General features: G+C 31.6%; 1 protein-coding gene across 1 annotated transcript in view; it reads left to right on the forward strand.

The window, feature by feature from the left end:
* LOC118198304 (protocadherin-like wing polarity protein stan) overlaps positions 1-27,454 on the forward strand; it is a 187,121-nt gene that overhangs the window by 17,839 nt on the left and 141,828 nt on the right. Inside the window, exons 2-4 of the mRNA XM_085807976.1 lie at positions 20,312-20,511; positions 21,239-21,382; positions 25,114-25,288. Of these exons, the coding sequence (XP_085664102.1) occupies positions 20,312-20,511; positions 21,239-21,382; positions 25,114-25,288 (519 nt within the window). The remainder of the gene's footprint in view (positions 1-20,311; positions 20,512-21,238; positions 21,383-25,113; positions 25,289-27,454) is intronic.

A 27,454-nucleotide genomic window follows, 5' to 3' on the forward strand; every position in this document is an offset into this window, starting at 1 on the left:
ATTGAACAGCATTAATGGCGATTGTTACGTGGTACTGAATTATTTATCATACACATGCCTGTAAGCTTTATTACTTCCTAAACGTTCTATGTATTGAAGATTTATGACAGTCTCTTTAAGTGCTTGAAATATTACGGCTAGATTTAAGATATAAGAAACATTTTTAGTAAAAGTATTTTTCAACTTGAAAAGTGAAATACCCCCAAATTCAATAGAAGTCTTATTTAAAATATATGCCAATAGACTGAATTTTCATAGGTACAAAGTCACTGATGTAAAACTTTGTAAGTAAAATAGCTATTTTTAATTTAAAGTAGAATTGCAAGAATGTAGTCACACACCTTTGTAGAGACATTAGTATTTTTTTTATCCTGAAGATGTAACAAAAGAGCAATGCCCTCGCTGGACTCGAACCTGGATCTCTCGAATACGCGCCGAGTGTGCAATCGTTACATCACGAAGGCATAAGAAAGGAGAGAGAAAATACGTTATACCTTTATTATAATTCAACCTAAAAAAACTTGCAATCCAAAAACTTCAGATTAGGAGCCTCTGCGTCAAAGAATACTATTAAAACGTAGTGCCTACCAGTGCCTAGCGGATTAGACCACTTAACACTTATGTTTGACCCATGTTCGAATCCCAGGGGAAGGAATGGATGAGGTTTCGCGATTTTCCTGATGTGTAACGTGAATGCGAGCCTTTCTATCTTAGAAATTCCTTCAGGAAGGCACACATTACCATATGCAAAAAGTCATAGAATGCTTTACACAATTTAAAAAATCCATTACATATTAAAAAAGTAATGTAAAAGGAGTGAAAAACGTACAAGCATTTTGCTTCTATTCGTGAATGACTTCAATGTCTACCTGTTGCTAACTCGTGACTGTAATTAATTATTGAATAAAATTAAAAGCCAATTCAAAACAAATTTCAGTTTAAAAAGCTTTTTTGTTTTCTGCCCTTTTTAAATCTAAAATACTCTGCTGGCCATTAAAATTGCAATACCGTGAAGCAAAGCAAATACAAAAAGATATTTATTGCATGTAAACGGTATGGCATGAAGACAAAATGATTAAATTTGTAAGTTTTGGTGGTTTACAGGGGTGCGAAATTATATAAACAGATGCCAAACCCTGGCAGCTAACATGGCATGGAGTCAAACTGGCTTGGATGAAAGGAACGGGTAACTCATTCCATGCTGCTTCAAATCTATGGCACATTTCATCAACCATATTAGCTGGAGAGGGATCGCGGGCCAATCTCTCAGCAACCCATGACCAGATGTCTTCAGTGGGTGACAGTTCTGGAGACCGTGCAGGCCAGGGTAGCAAACGAATACCCTGTGTATCAAGAAAGGTCAGAACACGCGTGCAACATGTGATCTTGCATTATATTGTTGGAACATGACGTTTGAGGCCCTCGAATATAGAGCACAACCAATGGAAGTAAGATGTCAGAAATGTACCAGTAGTATAAAAATGGGGGTTCTGCATCAGGAGGAGCTGAGGAGCTGAGGGCGTGGTCAATGACATCACAGAGGGCGGGGCCAAAGGCAACGTCATCACACTAGGAGGCGTGGTCACGAGTGGAGTTGAGTTGTTGGTAGACTGCTGATTGAGTTGTAGACCTCCTGCTTTTCATTAAAAGTTAGTTTTTTAAAAATTGGCAACGGGAAATATTTTCTGCATCTTAATTTTGATGAAATGGCGATGCTGCCCTCTATTAATGAAAAGTGAATGATATGTTTTAGAAATATATTTTTACGTCTGGTGTTAAAATTATTCAATGCGCGACTCTGAAAACAATGTAAAAGAAACAAATATAAAAAAGACTTTCCTTTAATGAAACTACAAGATAATTTTTTTTTTATTACTCAATTTTATTCCGATGCTTTTATTCTTTCTAGTTTTTCCATGAAACTTTAACTTATTTCTCAGGTTTTCTGTTCATAATAACATATTCATTTACTGTTATATTTTTTTTAATACTTAACGTTTCTAATTTGTAATATTTTATTTAATTTTCACATACTATTTTTTTTTTCATACCTTTCATAAATTTCAGCATACCCTGATTTTTAACTTATATATTAAAGTTTACAAACGTTACCGCACATGCTGTTTATTTGTTACACTACTTAATTTTAGATGCAATTTCACACTTTTTTTAACGTTATAATGTTCAATATATTCTGAATTTTAACTTCATTTACTTTTTTTAAACCATTCTAGTATTCTATACACACTTTAACTTAGTGGTATGAAATTGTATTTAAAAAGAAACGTTTATTTTTCGTGATCTTAGTTCTTTTACTAAATTTTCTACAGAATTTCTAATTTCTTTCACGTGTTTAACAATATCTTCCTTACATTACCGAATATTTTTAAAAAAAAATTAAGTCTATAACTTTTAATTGCTTTTCTTACGTTCATGATTTCCCTTCTGTGTTTATATTTCTTAATTCTAGTTTAACTTATTTATTATAATGTTTTTATTTCTGTCTCATCACTCGTAATTCCAACATTTTATCCCTTTTTATTCATTTTAACGATATGGATTGTTTTCATTTACTCCATATTCAAATATTTCCTTACAATTTTTATAATACTTGTTTTATTCTTCGATCATAATAGATCATCTACAGGTTTTACTCAGAAATTTCCATTCACAACTTTACAGTTTAATACCATTTATATCTAAATGTATTTCTTTCTCATATAGTTTTATGGTCTTCAAAGTTTCTAACATCATATTTAGTTTTAAATCCCGATTACCTTTAAGTGTGTTGATAATTTTCATTTCTAATTTTACAACCACGTTTAGTGTTTCATCCACACATACCAAAATATTTCTTACATTTTCTGATATTTAGTCTATGTCATATTTCAGTACTTCAAATGAATTTACACTGCTCACACTATTATTTTTTCATGTTTTAGAGACACTAACTATACTAATTTTACTATTTTTCCTGCATTAATTGCATCTATGTCAGCACTCATGATAAACTAGCAATTGTTTTGCATCACATGCATAAAGAAATTCTTAAAACCAACTTTTTCAATATCGTACTCAAATTACTGTTTTCCAGATAGGAATTACCAGTATTCTTTGATTTTACTCTGTTACATCTTTTTAAATTTTAACATCTTACTTTTAATTCTAACATACATCTTTTAAACAGTTTTTTCTTTTAATGATAGCCTTACCTTATTTGTTCACATTAATTCTTTCATTCACCTTCTTTACTACCTTTCAGTACCTTCATAATTCTCTATGCAAACGCAATGTCTTTCACTGACATTCTGTTTAATAATACCACAAGTTTCCTTAATTGACAAAAAGCGAATTATTTCTCATTTCAAAATAGAACTACTATATTTTTGCACAAACATTACCTTTATCCATTCAAGCCACCCCTTAACCTGTAACTGACGTAGCGATAGGAAAGGAGATTCTTCTCATATGCTCTTTCGACATTTGAGGTTTCTAGAACTTCTTTGACAAGTATATCAATACCATCAGAAAATATACTTAACACTTTTACCCAGTTTAAAGGCAACATACTGTTATAAGAATGGTTTTAGTTAAATTTATAACACAAATAAACGCATTTTGTGCTAAATAGGCATAAACATTTAGATTCAGAATATTTCTTTTTAATCCGATGTAAGACTTGAATTTCATTCATGATACGGATTGTCTCTTGATTTTCTTTTTGTTTACCTTACACTAATAGAAAATTTTTATTTTACAAGTTCAGCTTTTAATGAAATAGAAATAAAAACTACGATACACCTGCTGTTTTTAAGAAAAGGAACTTTGATATATTTCTGGAAATGTAAATGCTTTTAGAGTTTTCTTTCAATAACGTTGATTTTCATTACTTTACTAACTTCAATAATTCTCTTATTAGCTAATATGAATGAAAGAAGATTGTCAAAAATGTGACACAGTATAATTCTTACGAACATACGTACCTTTACCAGCACACAGATATTACCGATTGAAATGAAGAAAGATACAGATATTTCACTCCAATCTACATTAAATTAAAAAAAAATATTTAAACTTTCATACATTCCAAAGAATAAACGAAAACTCAATAGATATTGTCATGTTTGTATATATGAGATAAAAGTTTTATGAATGGTATTTAAAGTAATGCTTAGAACTTCATAAAAGCGAACATTCACTATGTTAATACACATATCATTAGTTATTTACATTAATCAATGTAATATTAATCATTACATATACTATATGCATATATATTTAAAGTTTAATTGTCTTACAATTGAATAATTAACTATTGAGAGAAAGAGGTTCATGTCTTACACTATTTAATTCACATGGAACAAATTTTTCCATCAACCACATTGAACCACGTTTATTAAATTCGCCAAAGCTCTTTTATTTCTGCATTTTCACACTCACGACACATTTTAAATGTAAATATTGATTACCATTTCAAACACCGATATGATAACTCAGTGTAAAACTACATCATAACTGATTTTTTCCCTACTAACTACAATTTTATATATTCAAGAAGTACATCTAAGACATGATCATTTTCTATGTTCTAGCAAATCGATTCAATTGCGAACATACTATTAAGACTTGCGATTTTAGAAGACTTGCATGTATTAACGATATCAACGTTTCTTCGTTTTTGTAAGATTCGTATCAAACCATGTCGCATTCGAATGTGGTGTAAGAGATCACTTTTTCTTTTAAACACTTGTAAACAATGGATGCAATTTATAAGAAGAGAAGTATCATGCTGTTTCAAAACATCATCATCAGCATATTTCTGTTTCTTTTGACACCAGCAAAATTTAAAAAAAAAAAAAAAAAAAAAAAGGTTCGTGAGATTTTCTTCAAATTCTGTTTTACTTGAAAAAATGTCCGAACATTCAATACGATGTAAAGAATCATAGAATCATATTGTTTTAAATTCTTATGCTCACTAAATATTTTTTATCACGATTTACTCTTAAAAGTAACTTTATAAGTTTTCATATCCTTTTTACATGAAAAGAACTTGTGATTATTCACTACAAAATTCTAAGACGAGAAGCTTCGCGACTTTTCAAACTACAAACTTAAATTTCTTAGGACATACACTACATCTGATGTTTCTTTCATGAGATTTCAAATATCTCTTCAGATTACTCCTATTCAAGAAACCTTACAAATATATCACATAAGTTCAGCGAATAATCGCTTCATAAACTCTTAAATTTTCAACACGAGTGAATCACTTGAAGCATATACTGCACTGTAAACATACAATACTTAAAAAAATTGTTATACAAAATAAAAATACATTCATTTCACCAAGAAGCTTTTCTATTTAAATACATTTATTTATTTCCAAAGAACAAGTTTCTGTATTATACATAAAATATACTTAGAATTTTCTTTCATTAGTTAATATCAAATTAACAACAATATCCATTTACTGATATTTGATATACATGTTTGCTTTAAAATTAAAACTAAAATTTCAATATATTTCTATTAAAAAAACACAAGGAAAAAAATACTCATAACATCAACCAAAGACAGAAATTTAAATAGAATAGCTGTACTTATATTAGTGCATTTTTATAATCTTCATAACATTTCGATTCAAAAAACCTATTACAAAATAAATGAAACATTTTTTTCTGCCTTAAAGAAGCTCTTATATTTTTAAAATTAATACATAAAAATATATCTTCTCCAATATATTTAATTCTATCCTCAACACTTATTATAATGCAATCATGTCTTGTTTGTGAAGGATGATTTACAATACAACCTTCGCATTTAAATAGTTTTTTAATCACTGAATTTAATTCAGTTTTGATAGAGTTTATGAGTTCTTTAAAAAGTTCATCATCATCACTTACCATATCCGAACAATTGTTTTTACATTTGATTTGCAACGGTAAAATAATTTCAAAAATACTTTTATATAAAGTATTAGATACATCAGGAATTATTTCTTTCAATTTTTTTAAAATATCACAGTTTACCTTTAGGTACGTAGGTTTTAGTTTAAAAGAATTTTCATCTTGTTTAAAAACTTGTTGAAAAATACACTCACCTTCTTTGTTGAAAACTACCAACTCATTATTGCAAATGATGCTGGCAGTCGTATAGACAAGATTAAATTCATATATTTTTGAGGAAAATTCTTGCCATGTTGCAGGAGTTATAACAACACCGCGTGTAGTAGGGTATAATATTTTATTTTGTTCCACACATTCACGTAGATGAATGTTCATTCTGTTTTCAAACTGATTTATGGACACAAAATATCCCCAACCAAGAGTCCACTGTGCAATCAACTTCGAACTTTCTTTTTTCTGTTCTCGATTATTCGGCATGAAGATATTTTCAGGAACAGACTTCATATAGTGGGCAAACCAGTCATCCTCTGGAAGTTCATCCTCATTATCTTCCAAGCGTCGTTTTTTAATTTTCGAAATTTTTATGTTTCGGAATGTGATACTAATTCTAGGATCTTTAACGTCAGGTTGAGAGGGTATTCCGTGCATCCAAAATTGATTCGTTGGGGGTTTCATTACAAGGAGAGTTCCATGAGTTAAGTCCACGCTTCGAGATGTGAAATTTCGCCTGGTAAATACCATTTGACGTTTTGCACCTAAACTGATGATAGGTATATCACTTTCAGGTTCGAGACAAGTTTCATTGTCTTTATGCGTTGAAATTTTCGCCACTCCGTCAGGATAATAGTTCAATAAAGCAAAATTATATTTTTTGCCAGTTATCGTTTCAACATAATCTTTTACATTTAGAAGAGTTTGAGTCCATGGTTCTGCACAAATGCTCGTTCCAGAGAATTTGTAACTAAGTCCTTCATCACCAAAACCGAGTACTTTTCTTCGTGGAACATACTGAGTCCCATTAATTTCAAAACTAATATTTTTAAAATCATAATTTGATAGTTCATCTAGCAAAATATCAGCTTCATTTCGTGAATAAAATTCTTCGTATAATTCCACATTTAACTCTGTATCAAATATATTCCTCATATTCGCTTCTGAATCTAACGACAATTCTGAATGATATAGAAATACGTTGCATTCTTAAATAGCAAAAATTATCTAAAACATACATTAACGAAATGATTTCATCAACACTTATCGTAATACATTCTTGTCATGTCTTGTTTGTGAAGCCAGTCTTTCCGGCGTCATATGTGTAAAAATAATCATGATAGGATAGTGGGAAAGAGTTATAGTGTCCTAATGTTGTTATTCTGAACCTCGATATTACATATGTGCATAAGGAGAATCTTAAAAGCATCATACACTTATCATGATAGAGTAATGGAAAATTTCTAAAACTCTGATAATCATACGCGAAAGAATGTATTATCTTAAGGTTGTTGTTGCTATTCCAAGTTTGACAATACATACAGAAGTGAAGGAAGACCCTTGATAAGTGCTGCACGTTATCATGATAACGTGAAGTCTACAGCGCGTATCAAGGATCTTCCTTCACTTCTGTATGTACTGTCAAATTTGGAATAGCAACAACAACCTTAAGATAATACATTCTTTCGCGTATGATTATCAGAGTTTTAGAAATTTTCCATTAATCTATCATGATAAGTGGATGATGCTTTTAAGATTCTCCTTATGCACATATGTAATATCGAGGTTCAGAATAACAACATTAGGACACTATAACTCTTTCCCACTATCCTATCATGATTAATTTTACACATATGATGCCGGAAAGACTGGCTTCACAAACAAGACATGACAAGAATGTATTACGATAAGTGTTGATGAAATCATTTCGTTAATGTATGTTTTAGATAATTTTTGCTATTTAAGAATGTTACGTATTTCTATATCATTCAGAATTGTCGTTAGATTCAGAAGCGAATATAAGGGATATATGTGATACAGAGTTAAATGTGGAATTATACGAAGAATTTTATTCACGAAATGAAGCTGATATTTTGCTAGATGAACTATCAAATTATGATTTTAAAAATATTAGTTTTAAAATTAATAGGACTCAGTATGTTCCACGAAGAAAAGTACTCGGTTTTGGTGATGAAGGACTTAGTTACGAATTCTCTGGAACGAGCATTTGTGCAGAACCATGGACTCAAACTCTTCTAAATGTAAAAGATTATGTTGAAACGATAACTGGCAAAAAATACAATTTTGCTTTATTGAACTATTATCCTGACGGAGTGGCGAAAATTTCAACGCATAAAGACAATGAAACTTGTCTCGAACCTGAAAGTGATATACCTATCATCAGTTTAGGTGCAAAAATCAAGTTCAGTTTAGGTCAAATGGTATTTACCAGGCGAAATTTCACATCTCGAAGCGTGGACTTAACTCATGGAACTCTCCTTGTAATGAAACCTCCAACGAATCAATTTTGGATGCACGGAATACCCTCTCAACCTGACGTTAAAGATCCTAGAATTAGTATCACATTCCGAAACATAAAAATTTCGAAAATTAAAAAACGACGCTTGGAAGATAATGAGGATGAACTTCCAGAAGATGACTGGTTTGCCCACTATATGAAGTCTGTTCCTGAAAATATCTTCATGCCGAATAATCGAGAACAGAAAAAAGAAAGTTCGAAGTTGATTGCACAGTGGACTCTTGGTTGGGGATATTTTGTGTCCATAAATCAGTTTGAAAACAGAATGAACATTCATCTACGTGAATGTGTGGAACAAAATAAAATATTATACCCTACTACACGCGGTGTTGTTATAACTCCTGCAACATGGCAAGAATTTTCCTCAAAAATATATGAATTTAATCTTGTCTATACGACTGCCAGCATCATTTGCAATAATGAGTTGGTAGTTTTCAACAAAGAAGGTGAGTGTATTTTTCAACAAGTTTTTAAACAAGATGAAAATTCTTTTAAACTAAAACCTACGTACCTAAAGGTAAACTGTGATATTTTAAAAAAAATTGAAAGAAATTATTCTTGATGTATCTAATACTTTATATAAAAGTATTTTTGAAATTATTTTACCGTTGCAAATCAAATGTAAAAACAATTGTTCGGATATGGTAAGTGATGATGATGAACTTTTTAAAGAACTCATAAACTCTATCAAAACTGAATTAAATTCAGTGATTAAAAAACTATTTAAATGCGAAGGTTGTATTGTAAATCATCCTTCACAAACAAGACATGATTGCATTATAATAAGTGTTGAGGATAGAATTAAATATATTGGAGAAGATATATTTTTATGTATTAATTTTAAAAATATAAGAGCTTCTTTAAGGCAGAAAAAAATGTTTCATTTATTTTGTAATAGGTTTTTTGAATCGAAATGTTATGAAGATTATAAAAATGCACTAATATAAGTACAGCTATTCTATTTAAATTTCTGTCTTTGGTTGATGTTATGAGTATTTTTTTTTTCCTTGTGTTTTTTTTTAATAGAAATTTATTGAAATTTGAGTTTTAATTTTAAAGCAAGCATGTATATCAAATATCAGTAAATGGATATTGTTGTTAATTTGATATTAACTAATGAAAGAAAATTCTAAGTATATTTTATGTATAATACAGAAACTTGTTCTTTGGAAATAAATAAATGTATTTAAATAGAAAAGCTTCTTGGTGAAATGAATGTATTTTTATTTTTTATAACAATTTTTTTAAGTATTGTATGTTTACAGTGCAGTATATGCTTCAAGTGATTCACTCGTGTTGAAAATTTAAGAGTTTATGAAGCGATTATTCGCTGAACTTATGTGATATATTTGTAAGGTTTCTTGAATAGGAGTAATCTGAAGAGATATTTGAAATCTCATGAAAGAAACATCAGATGTAGTGTATGTCCTAAGAAATTTAAGTTTGTAGTTTGAAAAGTCGCGAAGCTTCTCGTCTTAGAATTTTGTAGTGAATAATCACAAGTTCTTTTCATGTAAAAAGGATATGAAAACTTATAAAGTTACTTTTAAGAGTAAATCGTGATAAAAAATATTTAGTGAGCATAAGAATTTAAAACAATATGATTCTATGATTCTTTACATCGTATTGAATGTTCGGACATTTTTTCAAGTAAAACAGAATTTGAAGAAAATCTCACGAACCTTTTTTTTTTTTTTTTAAACTTTGCTGGTGTCAAAAGAAACAGAAATATGCTGATGATGTTTTGAAACAGCATGATACTTCTCTTCTTATAAATTGCATCCATTGTTTACAAGTGTTTAAAAGAAAAAGTGATCTCTTACACCACATTCGAATGCGACATGGTTTGATACGAATCTTACAAAAACGAAGAAACGTTGATATCGTTAATACATGCAAGTCTTCTAAAATCGCAAGTCTTAATAGTATGTTCGCAATTGAATCGATTTGCTAGAACATAGAAAATGATCATGTCTTAGATGTACTTCTTGAATATATAAAATTGTAGTTAGTAGGGAAAAAATCAGTTATGATGTAGTTTTACACTGAGTTATCATATCGGTGTTTGAAATGGTAATCAATATTTACATTTAAAATGTGTCGTGAGTGTGAAAATGCAGAAATAAAAGAGCTTTGGCGAATTTAATAAACGTGGTTCAATGTGGTTGATGGAAAAATTTGTTCCATGTGAATTAAATAGTGTAAGACATGAACCTCTTTCTCTCAATAGTTAATTATTCAATTGTAAGACAATTAAACTTTAAATATATATGCATATAGTATATGTAATGATTAATATTACATTGATTAATGTAAATAACTAATGATATGTGTATTAACATAGTGAATGTTCGCTTTTATGAAGTTCTAAGCATTACTTTAAATACCATTCATAAAACTTTTATCTCATATATACAAACATGACAATATCTATTGAGTTTTCGTTTATTCTTTGGAATGTATGAAAGTTTAAATATTTTTTTTTAATTTAATGTAGATTGGAGTGAAATATCTGTATCTTTCTTCATTTCAATCGGTAATATCTGTGTGCTGGTAAAGGTACGTATGTTCGTAAGAATTATACTGTGTCACATTTTTGACAATCTTCTTTCATTCATATTAGCTAATAAGAGAATTATTGAAGTTAGTAAAGTAATGAAAATCAACGTTATTGAAAGAAAACTCTAAAAGCATTTACATTTCCAGAAATATATCAAAGTTCCTTTTCTTAAAAACAGCAGGTGTATCGTAGTTTTTATTTCTATTTCATTAAAAGCTGAACTTGTAAAATAAAAATTTTCTATTAGTGTAAGGTAAACAAAAAGAAAATCAAGAGACAATCCGTATCATGAATGAAATTCAAGTCTTACATCGGATTAAAAAGAAATATTCTGAATCTAAATGTTTATGCCTATTTAGCACAAAATGCGTTTATTTGTGTTATAAATTTAACTAAAACCATTCTTATAACAGTATGTTGCCTTTAAACTGGGTAAAAGTGTTAAGTATATTTTCTGATGGTATTGATATACTTGTCAAAGAAGTTCTAGAAACCTCAAATGTCGAAAGAGCATATGAGAAGAATCTCCTTTCCTATCGCTACGTCAGTTACAGGTTAAGGGGTGGCTTGAATGGATAAAGGTAATGTTTGTGCAAAAATATAGTAGTTCTATTTTGAAATGAGAAATAATTCGCTTTTTGTCAATTAAGGAAACTTGTGGTATTATTAAACAGAATGTCAGTGAAAGACATTGCGTTTGCATAGAGAATTATGAAGGTACTGAAAGGTAGTAAAGAAGGTGAATGAAAGAATTAATGTGAACAAATAAGGTAAGGCTATCATTAAAAGAAAAAACTGTTTAAAAGATGTATGTTAGAATTAAAAGTAAGATGTTAAAATTTAAAAAGATGTAACAGAGTAAAATCAAAGAATACTGGTAATTCCTATCTGGAAAACAGTAATTTGAGTACGATATTGAAAAAGTTGGTTTTAAGAATTTCTTTATGCATGTGATGCAAAACAATTGCTAGTTTATCATGAGTGCTGACATAGATGCAATTAATGCAGGAAAAATAGTAAAATTAGTATAGTTAGTGTCTCTAAAACATGAAAAAATAATAGTGTGAGCAGTGTAAATTCATTTGAAGTACTGAAATATGACATAGACTAAATATCAGAAAATGTAAGAAATATTTTGGTATGTGTGGATGAAACACTAAACGTGGTTGTAAAATTAGAAATGAAAATTATCAACACACTTAAAGGTAATCGGGATTTAAAACTAAATATGATGTTAGAAACTTTGAAGACCATAAAACTATATGAGAAAGAAATACATTTAGATATAAATGGTATTAAACTGTAAAGTTGTGAATGGAAATTTCTGAGTAAAACCTGTAGATGATCTATTATGATCGAAGAATAAAACAAGTATTATAAAAATTGTAAGGAAATATTTGAATATGGAGTAAATGAAAACAATCCATATCGTTAAAATGAATAAAAAGGGATAAAATGTTGGAATTACGAGTGATGAGACAGAAATAAAAACATTATAATAAATAAGTTAAACTAGAATTAAGAAATATAAACACAGAAGGGAAATCATGAACGTAAGAAAAGCAATTAAAAGTTATAGACTTAATTTTTTTTTAAAAATATTCGGTAATGTAAGGAAGATATTGTTAAACACGTGAAAGAAATTAGAAATTCTGTAGAAAATTTAGTAAAAGAACTAAGATCACGAAAAATAAACGTTTCTTTTTAAATACAATTTCATACCACTAAGTTAAAGTGTGTATAGAATACTAGAATGGTTTAAAAAAAGTAAATGAAGTTAAAATTCAGAATATATTGAACATTATAACGTTAAAAAAAGTGTGAAATTGCATCTAAAATTAAGTAGTGTAACAAATAAACAGCATGTGCGGTAACGTTTGTAAACTTTAATATATAAGTTAAAAATCAGGGTATGCTGAAATTTATGAAAGGTATGAAAAAAAAATAGTATGTGAAAATTAAATAAAATATTACAAATTAGAAACGTTAAGTATTAAAAAAAATATAACAGTAAATGAATATGTTATTATGAACAGAAAACCTGAGAAATAAGTTAAAGTTTCATGGAAAAACTAGAAAGAATAAAAGCATCGGAATAAAATTGAGTAATAAAAAAAAAATTATCTTGTAGTTTCATTAAAGGAAAGTCTTTTTTATATTTGTTTCTTTTACATTGTTTTCAGAGTCGCGCATTGAATAATTTTAACACCAGACGTAAAAATATATTTCTAAAACATATCATTCACTTTTTCATTAATAGAGGGCAGCATCGCCATTTCATCAAAATTAAGATGCAGAAAATATTTCCCGTTGCCAATTTTTAAAAAACTAACTTTTAATGAAAAGCAGGAGGTCTACAACTCAATCAGCAGTCTACCAACAACTCAACTCCACTCGTGACCACGCCTCCTAGTGTGATGACGTTGCCTTTGGCCCCGCCCTCTGTGATGTCATTGACCACGCCCTCAGCTCCTCCTGATGCAGAACCCCCATTTTTATACTACTTGTACCCATCTGCGTTTAAATTACCATCGATCCGAACTAGAGATGTGCGTGTCGTTTACCCAATGGCTGCTCAAGCCATCATACAAGGTGCAGGGCCCCTATGTCGATATCTAATGTAAGAAGTTGCCGTGCGGTCTCCTTGGTCACTCCGGACACGTATCCATCAGAATACTGTACGTAGAACCGGGACTCGTTTGAAAAGGCGGCATTGTGCCACTCCAGTACCAGCTTTGCCGTTTGGCGCACCAGAGTCGCCGTCTTTCTCTATGCTGCATTGCGAAAGGAAGCCGAAGTAATGGTCACCCTGCTGATAGTCCACGGTACTGGAAACGTCGACGTACCTTACAAGCTGATACTGGGCGTGTTGCAAACATGCCCATTTCTTGACTAGTGGTACGTGATGTGTTAGTACGGTTTTTCAGGGCTGATTTCACAATATGTCTGTCCCCTCTGGCTTTAGTCATGGGAAGACGTTGAGATCCTACATGCCGTGCAGTATGACCCTCAACAATCCATTGATTCCATATTCGCATGGCAGTGGTTGGATGTCGACTAGTGCGACCGGCGATACTGGAACAAACAGTTTCGATAGGCAACGATCCTGCCTCTATCGAATTTCGAAACTTGCTGGTTAGCATTTCGTCTTCTTATTGGAGGCATAACACGATATTTTGAGCAAACTCCAACCTTACAAAGCGCTTTTCGAATGAGAAATCCACTACACAACTTTTTTTATGCAGTGTTTCAGATGTCCTTTCTTCTTCCTGCGTTTTCTAAATGCGCTGAAAAACGAATCATTTGCATATCCCAACTTCTTCCTTTCATGTGATTTTGACGTTCTTCATATCATTCCTTTCTGGTGCTGCAATTTTAATGGCCAACAGTGTATTATGAGTAGGAAAATATTAAAATATTAAAAAAAGTACATTGCCGTTTGAAAAAAAAATGAAAACAGAAATATATAGAGAGATGTTTGCAATCTGCATGTTAACAAAAAAGAAAAATCACCATAAGTCTTAAAATTTATTCTGGGCGTAGATGATAGTGTACCGGAGACATGTAGTCGGAGCGTAAGGCATATAGTTATATATTTTTCAGTTTTGCATTAACTGTTAGACAGTTAGTGTCCTATTTTATTTAGACCATTGATGATATGAAATGACATTTATCAAATACTGTTAAGAAGATTAATTCAAAGGAATTTAAAATGAATAATGATATACGGAACAGCGTAGATTGAAAGTACTGAAGGTAAAATTATAGTATGAATTTATCGACCAATAGCATAGAGGATGTTATTTATCGGAAACTGGATAAAATAAGAACTATAAAGACGTTTCCTTCGAAATGTAAAGGGTGTAGTGAGTATAAATAAAGTAAAACTTTGATTAACTGCAAAAATAATGAAGTATAACGCACAAAGAAAGATAGGGGAAAATGTTTTCAGTTGTTGCAAATAATGTCACTATGTATAAGAAACTAAAGAAAGTAATACAATTCCTTTTCAAATCAAAAATTCTAAGTATGCTTCTATTTGAAGATTACCAACAAACAATGAAAAGCATTTCACATTGCATGTATACTAACTGTTCTATTGCAAGGTACATATAATTTTGTAAGTTCTTTTTATGTGAGTATTTAAAAAAGCATTGTCAAAGAAACTTTAGCAGTATAATAAAGAAACGCAAGCAAACGAAAGACAGCCAGACATAGCTAAAAAAGATGTGAGACAGAAACGCAAGATAACCATTAAACCACTTTTTGATAGAAAGAGCTGTATAAGTTATGCTTTTATTACTTCATGCAAGATCTTATCTTACTTAGTCGCATATGACGAATAAAAAAACCTTCAACTGTAATAAGGTATAGTTTATGTTCCATGCACTTTCGTTATTATCTATTCATTCTAGAGCAGTTTTGCTACTATCTATTCATACATTTTCTTTCCCGTCACCACATTTGGTTTTTCTCGACAATTCGTTTTGTTTTAATACAAAATGCATTTAAGTTAACGCAATTTGAGGATTTATTACAGTTTTTAAAACTTGAAGGCTAATGTCTGTGAGCTTAATTATTTATTATTCTTGGTTGTAAATAAAGTAAAACTTCGATTAACTAACTATGTACCTGCACTATCCTAAGGAAATTATTAAATGTAGTACACTAATATAATTTTTTTTCGTCGTGAGTACCGTAATTTGAGAATGCAAATTTTGTACTTTTAACACAAGTTAAAAAACCATTATTTAAAATACATCTTTACATTGATTTCTCATACAGATCAGCTAAATGTTATCAAAACGGCAGTAAGCAGCCTTACATTATACTTGCCACCGCTCTGATTGCAAACACCTGAACAACTAAGGCAAACCAGCTACAACACGCGAAATATAAAACTCTGCTATAAAGCTATACTTTGCTGTGCTGGTAAAGTTTAAAAGTGATTAAAAGTCATTCGTTTTTGTTATGTTTTATTACTTCGTTTTTAAGTAAGATAAGCCGATCACATTAAAATGCGACTAAAGCATTAAGACATTACACATTTTTATTCTGTAAACAGATGTACATACTACGATACTTCCTTTACTTTGTAAAAGGAAGAAAAAACGCTGCAATACACGGTATGCTCAGAAAAATTCATTAAATGTGGTGCGGTATACAAGGTGTTTCATAGACCATGGGACAACCTTGGAGGGGTGGTGGAGCGTACTAAAACATGCATTTTTTTATAGGAATGTACGGTCTAAAGTGACAGGTTAAGGCAGGAACGCAAAAACGACACGAGAGGAAAATGTGTTTACGTACAAAATCAACGGAAAGTGCTTCTTTGCAGCATTACAGTATTCACAATAAATGTTCAAAATTTTGACCACCAGCAGTAATACATGCTTGATAACGTCGCAGAAGGGATTGAGGATCATTCTGAAAAACGACAGGCATTCCGCGCACGCTTGCAGCTGCAATGGATAGTCCTGCAGCGTGGTCCTCCAGTGAGCCAACGGGAGTCTCGTAAATGATACCCTTCAGATGGCCCCATAAAAAAATCCAAGCTGGATAAACCTGGCGAACAGGGTGGCCATCGAACGTGTCCACCACGGCCAATCCATCGGCCCGGAAATGTCTCATCCCGGAATGTAATTGCGGACCCTCACGTGGTTATGGGCTGGTGCACCATCATGCTGAAACCACACGCGAACACGAACGACAGCCAGAACATCCTGTAGCAATTCCGGTAGCAACTCTTGCAGAAAAATATGATAACATAAGCCATTTGTACATGCAGGTAAGAGGTATGGGCCTATGAGGTAGTCGTTAACAATACCCGCCCACACATTCACGGAGAAGCGGGATTGGAATGCATGTGGACGTGTGCCTTGTGGATTATGAGTTGCCCATACGTGCATGTTGTGGCTATTGAAGATGCCGTCCTGTGAGAAAGTTGCCTCGTCCGTGAATAGTACATCCGCCTGCGCCGCACACTGCTTGCAAGAACCAATGACAGAAGTGAACTCGAAAAGGGTAATCTGTCTCTTGCAAGGCTTGGACTCTCTGCAAATGGTATGGGTGCCAATCATTTTCATGCAATACTCTCCAAACGGTGGAATGACTCAGCTGAAGACGACGTGCAATAGCTCTTGTACTTGTCTGAGGTGATTCATGCACAATGTTCAAGATGGATTCTTCAATGCCAAGTTGTCGTGCTCTTCTTCCACTCCTAGGTATCAGAGGTGGCTTCAAATGACCCGTTTTCACAGAGAGACCGATGCAACCTCTCGAACATTGTGTGCTTCGTTCCTGTTCGGAAATCGTTCCTGGTACAACCGTAGCGCTGCTCTGCCGTTCCCATTAGCAGCACCATACATGAGATGCGTGTCAGCTTTTCCCTGTGCGTAAACTCACCCATCACGCTCGACATCAGAGTTGCGAATGATCCTCTGATGCATCGGATGGAGGTTTGTCCGGCTCACTTACCGCCCTCTACCGCTGCATTGCCAGCCAATCACAGCTGTAGTTCCCATTACTGTTAGTGCTCCCTTTTTTGAACATTTATTGTAAATACTGTATTGCTGCAAAGAAGCACTTTGCGTTGATTTTGTACATAAACACATTTTCCTCTCTTGTCGTTTTTTTGCGTTCCTGTTTTAACCCGTCACTTTAGACCCTACATTCCTATGCAAAAAATGCATGTTTTAGTACGCTCACCCACCCCTCCAAGTTTGTCCCATGATCTATGAAACACCCTGTATAGGTTTCATATTCTGTTGCTTTCACGCTAATACTAAATATCTTTCAAAGTTTTTCAAGCAGCCGTTTTCTTCTAGATTTTAATTTTGGAATATGTAGAACTACTTAGATAAGTACTCAAAACTGATAACATTTCTATTTTATAGTGATATTGTACACATAGCCCTGTTCTGAGAGGAATACCCCCTTTTTGCCTTGTATCATCAAAAGCTCTAATTATACTTTTGTTATCATCCTACCTGTTAATAGCGTTATTTAGTGCTTTTATCATGATAACTAGCCTAATTTAGTGCTTTTATCACTGTAAATATACATGCAATATAGAAACTATGATGAAACAGAAATAAAGGGGGAAAATGAAAAATATTATTTCACTATTAATGATATATCTTATGCCATTTAAATAGCAGTTTATATAAACATTGGATATCTTTAAATGCGAGATAATGATCTTTATCGACAGAAAAAGTATAATAAATGATATATTTTTGTTATCAGCAGAACTTTTTTTTTTTTTTTTTTTTTTTTTTTTTAAACTGAAATTGAGAAATTGATTTTTTGAACATAGTTCACATACCAGTCTATAGAATATATTTCATTACAATTTGGTACAATGCTTCTACTTATATTTCTCGTTAGCTCTCACCAGGATGTAAATGAACTAATGTCAATTAATTTATTTCCTGAGCGTTTTATTGACAGAGCGTTTCGCAACGACGCTCACATACTAGTATTGTTTCGCCCAGCTCTGTTACGTTAGTTATTTGGCATTAGCCATTTTTCTAGTTAAATTGAAATCGCACTCTTAGAATTTGAGCCAACGCTTAGTTAGACTATTTTGATTGTAGTCGTCTGCTACAAATCTATTTAAAATTTAAATTAATTTTCTGTTATCTAATTACAGCAAAAGGTATTAATTTGTAATCACAAGTCATACATTTGATTTGTTTAAAGAATAAAGAATGAATCGTAAGAATTCGTAAGAATGAATAATCACAACCTATACTCTTTCTTTTATTTATTACATTTACCTATGAAGCATACAGAGAAAATACACATTTTTATCTGAATAATTATACATTTCTTTGTTTCTTACTACATTATTCGGCCACAACACCTCATGGCCTTTTTCGATTTCATAAAATGTTTTACCTTAGAGGAAAATTACTAGATAGTAATCACCAAACTGTAGATATTCGTATCAATTTATAGATCAGTCTGGTTCTTTTCGTAAACAATTTTCATTTATGGGAAAAAAAAACACTTCATTTGCAAGTGAAGCCATCCTTGTTATTGCAAAATTCTTAACTAAATATATTTAGCTTTTGACAAATACTAATAAAAGTTAGTCAAATTTATATTTTCAAATCTTTGAATAAGATACATATTACAGTGTAAATTAATTAGTTCCATTTCGTAATTTTTTGGAGCGTAACTGACATCCATTTTAATAATGAAGATCTGTAAAACTATACTCAAAACCACTAAAGTCTTAAATTATTTTCTTCAAATTTTTGTCGTAATGTCAATTAATTTAGGGAAAATGTATTCACCGGCGAAATAAAATTGTTTCTAGAGGCGCCAGTTTCATACCACTGATTTAGAGTGCATATATGAAAGCCTTTCCACTTTAAATTGAAAGTTCGGGAAAGATTCAGGATTAATTAATCACCGTAATGTCTGGTAGATGTAAATGCCATCCAAATACATTCTGTTATGGTGGCGACCCTCTGTTATGTTAGTAATAGCTACGCAAAATTGCAGTAGACTTTGTATGCTTAACTCACGTCGGATGCTATTAGATGATCAGAATAAGGACTGGGCTCATTAAATAATCATGATAAGTATTAGAGACATCGTTTCCTAAAAGCAATTAATCTCCGGTAAATGCAATTAATGATGAGAAAGAAAAACTCTTACTCTTCCATTAAAATATAAAACTGATGGAGAAATGATACCAAGCATTCTGGAATTAATCCTGGTTAAAATATGTGTTTTTCTCTTTCAAGTATGAAAATGCAGATTTTTCTAAGCGTTTTTGTCTGTGGGAGAAAAATAGTGTAGCTAAGCTTCATTTGTGGCGCTTAAGAGATTTTTTTATAGACTAGTGTAATCGATTAGAACTCTTAAGTTTATGACAATGAATCAATCATGATCTTTATTGATGTAAAGCGTGATCTTTTTAAATTTAATTGCGCAATAATTGTGAGATACTTTAGTACACTAAATTATTACACTAAATTATGTGTGTTTTTTTTAACCTAAAGATAAGGTATGTAATAAATTTAAGGTATGATTTCAAAACTAAGAGCTAGAAATGATTGGTAAGGCAAGGAAGTTTAAAATCTCATATCTAAATTGAGGCGTCTTCAGATGCATTAGGCAGAAAAAGGTTTCTCAAATATTTTATTTTAATTAGGTCACAAATGAAGGCCCGTAAATCAGGTAGCAAAAATAAAAAAGATCTAGCATATTTAAAAATATCTTAGTTATCTAAATTATACCCTTAATTTATACTTTTAACTATACGATGCTTTATGTAACTAATCAAATAAATATTTTCAGATGGCATCAATGAAGTTACTGCGAAATGCGAATTAGTAGTTCAGCATGTTACAGAAGCCGTATTATTTAACAGCGTAACGCTGCGTCTGCAAGGAATGACAGCAGAAACTTTCTTATCTCCCATTTTGGAAGATTTCGTGGAAGGATTGTCAGCAATAATTCCATGTTCTAAAGAAAATATATTTATCTTTAGCATTCAGGTAACTTTTCACTTAGTTCCCAGTTTCACTATGATAGTAGAAGTCAATGCTGCAATCTATTTGCTCTGACAATTGTTTTCTCAAATAAATAACTTAGAGTGACTTTATTAGAAATGTAGTCATTATTCATAGCTTTTTTATTTATTAGAGTCTTAATTATGAGTGCATGTTCGTACGCACATGCATATTAAAAGTAACGAAAACTTTTGAATTTTCTCAATATATTTTAAATTATATTTTCAAACCGATGCGTTAAATGAAATTTGTTAATTTTTCTGATACTCCTCTGACATTTCTCATAATAATAAACAAATCACTCTAGATATTAATTATGGGAGAACTATATCTTGATTCGATAATGTTATTTCTATGAAGAATACAAATAAAATCAATTCTTTGCTTTCTTTCGTGAGAATGTAAACTTGCGATTCATAAAAGTCTTTCGTTTTAACAACTTATTTAGTAAACTTGAAGAATTCGTTACAAGGTGTTTAATTTTAAAAGAAGGAAACCAAGAGTTGTAAAATTTTGGATTTTCTTTTTGCGAAATAAAATCAAATTAACGATATTCTCATCAAAAACCACTTAAAGACTGACAGTTTGCTAGGACATCATTTTATACCACAGTGTTATTTCAATATGCAGTATACTGGCATAACAATTAAGAATATATGTATTTTTCCTATATTGGTACATATAAATACAATGACCTTTAATATTCCTTTAGGACTCTGAAGACCAGATCTTGAACGTTAGTTTTTCTGCACATACATCAGATGCAAAAGATCATGACATCTTTTTCTCTTCTCAGTATTTGCAGGAGAGAGTTTACCTTGGACGAGCTATTCTTGGCAAATTAGCTCATGTACATGTAAGTATCCTAAATTTCACGAGTTAAACAATCGAAAAAATATTGCGGAGATAAAAGACCTCTCAGCATACAGCATCTCTCAATAATGCTGTTATCATTCTTTTATATTTATAAAGGTTTTTTTTCTGTTTCTACATTTTTTGATATAAGAATAAATTAAAAACTAAAAGTCGTTACAGGATCAAAAGGAACAGAAAAGTAGGTAATTTATTATAACAAAGGGAGTCTTGGAAGGGATATATTGATGAAGAGATACATCATGAATTATTATATTTCTATGGGAACTGGCTTGTATTTAGTTCATATACAGGGAGAAGCCATGCAAATAACTTACAGCCAGCCATTCGATAGCTGTATATAAAGAATAAGATGAAATGTGTGGTCTTGTAAATCGTCAGTGATTTTATCCACTAATTTTCCTGCAAGCGTGATCAATAAGAGATGAGCATAAGAAAGAAAATTTACACAGGACATTTCGATGCCAGTTAAAAACAAAAGTTCAGGATATGAAAATTGGGCAATTGGTTACTGTATCATTAAAGTATAGCCAGAGCTGGAATAACCATTAAGTAAAATAGGCACGTGCTTAGGGCATCAATGAAAGGGTGTATGACAAAAAAGATTATTAGGAACTCGAAGAAAAGAGACCACCATAAGAAATGTCCGTTGCTGGCTTTACTACGGAATTGTGCTGCTAAACCAAGACCGAGAGAGTGGGAGAAAAATACCTATAAATGTATATGGGTTCTTTTAAGTGCTTATGGTGTCTAACAGCCAATTCTGCCCTAAGTATAGCAGCAATGAAAAACATACTTAAAACAAAAGTAGAGTTGGACATGTATTTTGAAATGACAACCAAAAACCAAATGTTCAAAAACAGTTTGAAAAACGGCAGTAAGATATACTACATTATCATGAAAGACAAAGCATAATATCAACTAGTCCAAGTTGTACCATAGAAATACATACATAGGCCAACACGCAACTTAAGAAAGTTGTTGGAAAATTCAAATTTTTTTCATATTACCGAAAAGGACTTCAAATGGATACAACTATTGGGCTTATTGTAACAAGTAAACTGCAGAGAAGTGCGTACTTTCTTTACTGAAGACCCCCCCGTAGAGCATTTTCCTTTATATATATTTACAGTTCTCTACATGTGTTTAAATATTTGAACATTATTAATTTTCTGTGTCTTATTACACCTTACATATTGTAAGTTTAGTCCTTTACCTTTTAAACATTGCCGGAAGCTATACTCTTTCTCTACATGTGGATTAAAAAAGATTGAAATAAAGACAAGGCCATTTTATTGACTGCTGTTTCCGTTTCCATTATTTTTGGCAGACTACATTTGAGGGCAAACCTGCTAAGCGATTTTATTTGCGCTGATTAGTCAGAGGTGATGCTGAATTCTGGAAATTTCTATTATGTATAGTAAAAATGGAGGCGAATGAAATTTTCCTTCCTGATTGTTGATGCAATAGGAAAGCCTGTCCATTCAACTCTTTTTAAATAGGTTTAGAAATTTATTGGATGATAAGGAATTCTTGTACATCGGATAAGAAAACTAATTTGAATTATCTGACCTTTTTTAAATTTTTAGAAAGGGAAATTCGCCCAATACTTTAAGATTCTAGCAACCAAAAGTTTCGTTTTCTTCCTTACAACCAAAACATTTTTATACTCGAATATAGTTAATAAAGTAAATGGAATGAAGAGATCGAAAGTATCCAAAAGATTGCAATCGAGTGTGTTTCAAAACTACCTCTTAAACAATTATCGTAGACTCATGTTGTCAATTTAAGAAATGAATCGAATAAGGTAAGCGTACAAATTGCGAAAATGTTAGTAACGTGACACCTTTAGAAAAAGTCTGGAAAGTTTTATGCGGGCCTCTATCCATTATACGGGTCAAAGATATCGATAAGAAAAATGGTTTCCAACAGCAAAATTAGTTTTTGTAACAGTTCTTGAGCTTAAAATTAACAGAGTTACTGATAACTGAAATTTGTTTTAGGATCATATTCATGAACTGTTGAATAGAATTTAACGTACATAAAATTTTCAAAGTTTCTGAAAACTGCTTTTCCCGTCAGAAAAAACATTGATGTAGAAGTATGCGTTTCAAATTTTAATTTGTAGAAATTCTATTCGCGAGTGAAATTAATTTTTGTATACGATACTTTTTTACCTTCGTATATAGTCAATTAAACTTGTTTGAAGCCAGGAAACAGAAAAATGCGCAGCCTTGCCGGGACTTGAAATTCGGACTTTACGATATTAGCCGGGCTTGCTATCCAATTACGCCACGAAAGCACGCGGTGAAGAGGACGAAAATACTTTACACCTTTTCATGGAGTAAAAGTGATTTAAATCATAAAATTTTTGCAGTTCTTTCCAAGGCCAGATTTGCATGTTACTTAAGACATTTTTTTTCGGTACTTACGTACTATCGAAACCATCTTATTAGGAGTAGCCAAATTTTTAGAAGTTGCCAAACTCTGGCAACTGCTTATAACAATCGTTTCAGTCAAGCAACGCGGCCGTTTTCGTATGTGTTCTATTTTGTTGTATTCCAAATTCCAACGGTTTTCATATAAAAATCGTGCTATTTTTTGCCTTAAGCTTGGTTTCAAAGTATGAGTTTGCGGAATTCGCCAGGAATGGAAGAAACTATTTCTGCAGTAATACAGAATTTTGCTGATAATTTTCGAAATGAGGGAATGCATTTTCTAGATAGCTGCTGTTCTCGAAGATTGAAGAAGGCCGAGTCTCCGCAATTCTCTGATTTTTTTTAAGTGAAAAAAGATCTTTGTGTACTTCGGAGAAAAATAACGGAAAAAAAAAATACAGAATGATTCGAAGAAGAATGTAAGTGTTTAATTTTTTTAATGTATGACATAATCCTTATTTAATAAATCAAATTTGTATTTTAAATTGTAAAGTATGTTTTCTTTTCCTATGTTTCTAATGTTTACCAAACTTAAAATTGTTTACCAAACTCACAAAAATGGCCCAACAGCGGCCGAGCGGTAAAAGCCAAACACTGATAGTTCGGTCCGGGGTTCGAGTCCCGGAGAACGGGCTAGCTGTATGGGCTTTTTCGTGGTTTTCCCTTACGTGTAACGTCGATAAAAGCCAGTTTCCCTTAAACGACCTCCATGGGGCATCCCAACCAGTTTCGACTTTCTTAATTGTTTTCGAATCGGAATAGCTAAAGTCTTCATTTTTTATTTTTATTTATTTATTTTTTTTTTGCTGTTTTTCGCTTTCATTTCGTTCGGTATGATTAATTTAATATGGATTTTTCCTTTCAATAAATTATTTGTATGAAATGGGAAGGAATGACACGAGAAGTAAAACCGATTAAATAAAAAATTACTTTGTTTAGCTATAATAGTATTCTGTATTTTTATACTCTAATATATTTACATGCAAAACTATTTTATATATATTTAACGGTTTTGCTTCGTGTGCTTGCGTTGTTGTTTTCTTAATTTCCCAATCTGGAAGTTCTTAAAATGATCCGACTATCAAAACTTTTAGCAATATTATTTAAAATTTTATTTAATTTATTCACCTTTCACTTTAAGACTTGAGTCTACAATTAATAAATTTTCTTTTACTTTAAGTTTCGAGAATTTGACTTACTGTTTTATGCGTATATTTAGACTTATTGATATATTTCGTAAAATTCATTTAGTTACATACTTTTTTCTGTTTTGTAGGTGCTGCCATTTGAAGATAATTTATGTGTTCAAGAGCCTTGTATTAATTTTGAACAGTGTCTGTCAGTTCTTAAGTTTAGTAATGCTTCTGATTTCATTTCTTCTGATATGTACTTTTTTAGGTCCATCGTTCCCATCAACACATTTGCTTGCATCTGCCCTATTGGTTTCACAGGTATTAACATCTTTACTTACTTTCATTGCCGAATGCAGTTTCGAAGTAGTGTACTTAGCTTTTCTTCTGTATTTGATTTTAAGAAAAACGTATGTACAGTGATTTTAAAAATGATTGCAGTACTAAATTGCAAATTGAATGACTGGTTGTAGGCTCATGGCTCAATTTTAAGGAATGGATCTAAGCTTATGGTTACATTTTAAAACATGAATCAAGTTTCATAGTTCTATTTTAAGAAAGGAATGAGGTAAGTCTTCGGACTTCAGTAATTTGGTCATGTGATATCTTCCAGCGAAAATATAAGAAATTAAAATTTTTTATACGGCGGCTCTACCAAAAAGTTCCAAATAATAAGTTGTTTATTACCCTATCAAAGATCTTTTAGAAGAAAATTCTGTTTTGTTATACGGAAATTTAGTGTTGTAAAATTAAATGACCGTCCACTTTCACTTAGTAAAACGAAAAGCGAAAATGTTGATTTCAAGACTTGTATAAAAACTGAATTTCAGTCTGAAAAAGAAGGGTAATTTTAGCAATTATGCAAATGGAAATTTGGAAACCCTTTAATGTTTTTTGACTCAAGAGATGTATTTAGAAATTTGCAGTCAAAAGCTTTACATGTATAACTCTCTGTAGGAAGATTTTCATAGAATTCTTAAAATATTTGGTAAAAGTATAGTTTAGGGTACCCCTTGGCGATTTTTGGCGGTACATGGATACCGATTTTGTGGAATTCTTCGACTCGTTATTTTGGCTTGCGAAGCGCGCGCGTTATTTTGGCTTGCGATTTTTTGCGCCAAAAATCGCCGCTACACAAAGCCAAAATAACAAGATAAACAATTGCACAAACTCGGTATCCATGTATACATCGACTTTTTTCACTTGAAAAAAATCCCCAAATTGCACAAAAATGGCATTGCGCACTCTTTTAACTTTATCCAAGTACACGCCAACCTATTTTCACTTAAAAAAATCCCAGAATTGCACAAACTTGCATGGCGCACTCCCTTTACTTTGTCCATGTACACATCGATATATTTTCACTTAAAAAGTCAAAGGAGCACCAAATTCTACAATATAGGCAAGCAAAAAATACATAATCTCAATAAAATACATTTTAAACCAAACAATGAAATAACATAAAAAAAGGAAAACATGTTATACATTTAGGCATTACCAAAAGCAAATATTCACTTACCATGATTTTCGATTTCGCTTCGTACACTCAGAGCCACGTAAAAATCAAAATATCAATCATACTCAAACGACTTTTTTCAAACCCAGGTACTCTTTTTGATCGAACGCTTCACATAGTGACCATCTGAACCTTTCTTCCTACAAACCCATTCAAATCCATCTAAGCGGTTTTTTACATTCGACTAGACGCATATCCTTCCTACATACAGGACACTTATAATGGCTACTAAGTAAACCTTCATTTACACACCAGTCAATTAAAGCTCTTTTCCCCTTTTGCTTCAAATTAATCTTACTACATTCGGCCATTCTACCGTCTAAAGAATCAAACCAACACATACCACAAAAAAGCTTACAAAACATCCCATGATTCAAAATTTCCCAGAATCATGCACCATGGACCTTATAAGAAATAGACTAATCCAAACGGGTTTTCTCCCTCGTCTGAGGCGTTGCCGGCTGTCACCTTGATCACATCGGGAGGAGTAGGGACGAGATGCAGAAATTTAACATTGGTTGCCTATTGCAGCGTGTATAATTGTCAAGAAAAAGCTGGTTGTAGCGCCTCATTTCACAACATGAATTTCTATATATTTTTATTTTTGAAATTGAGATTGATTTTTTAAAATTTAGCATATTTATCAAGCATAATGAACATTCCAAATAATTATAAAGCTATTGCATGCTTTCACGACTGGATATTTTTTTAGCTTTTCCTATGCTGTAAGGAAATTTTTAAATACTTCTTTTAGAAAAATATTATAAATCTGAACTAATAGAAAATTTTCTCTTGCAATTTTTATGCTTTTTATTGGTGTAAATAAGTAAAAAACACTAAAATATTTAAAAACGAATTTTTGAAAGTTTTGTTTAAAATTCTAAATTGTGCTGCTTTCTTAAAATTATAGATGAGTATTATAGCACAATTTCTATAAAGGAATTTTATTTCAATTATATTTCATAATACAT

Source organism: Stegodyphus dumicola, chromosome X1, assembly GCF_044657685.1.
Source record: "Stegodyphus dumicola isolate Sdum_Otavi_A_Nest chromosome X1, ASM4465768v1".
Taxonomy (NCBI): domain Eukaryota; kingdom Metazoa; phylum Arthropoda; class Arachnida; order Araneae; family Eresidae; genus Stegodyphus; species Stegodyphus dumicola.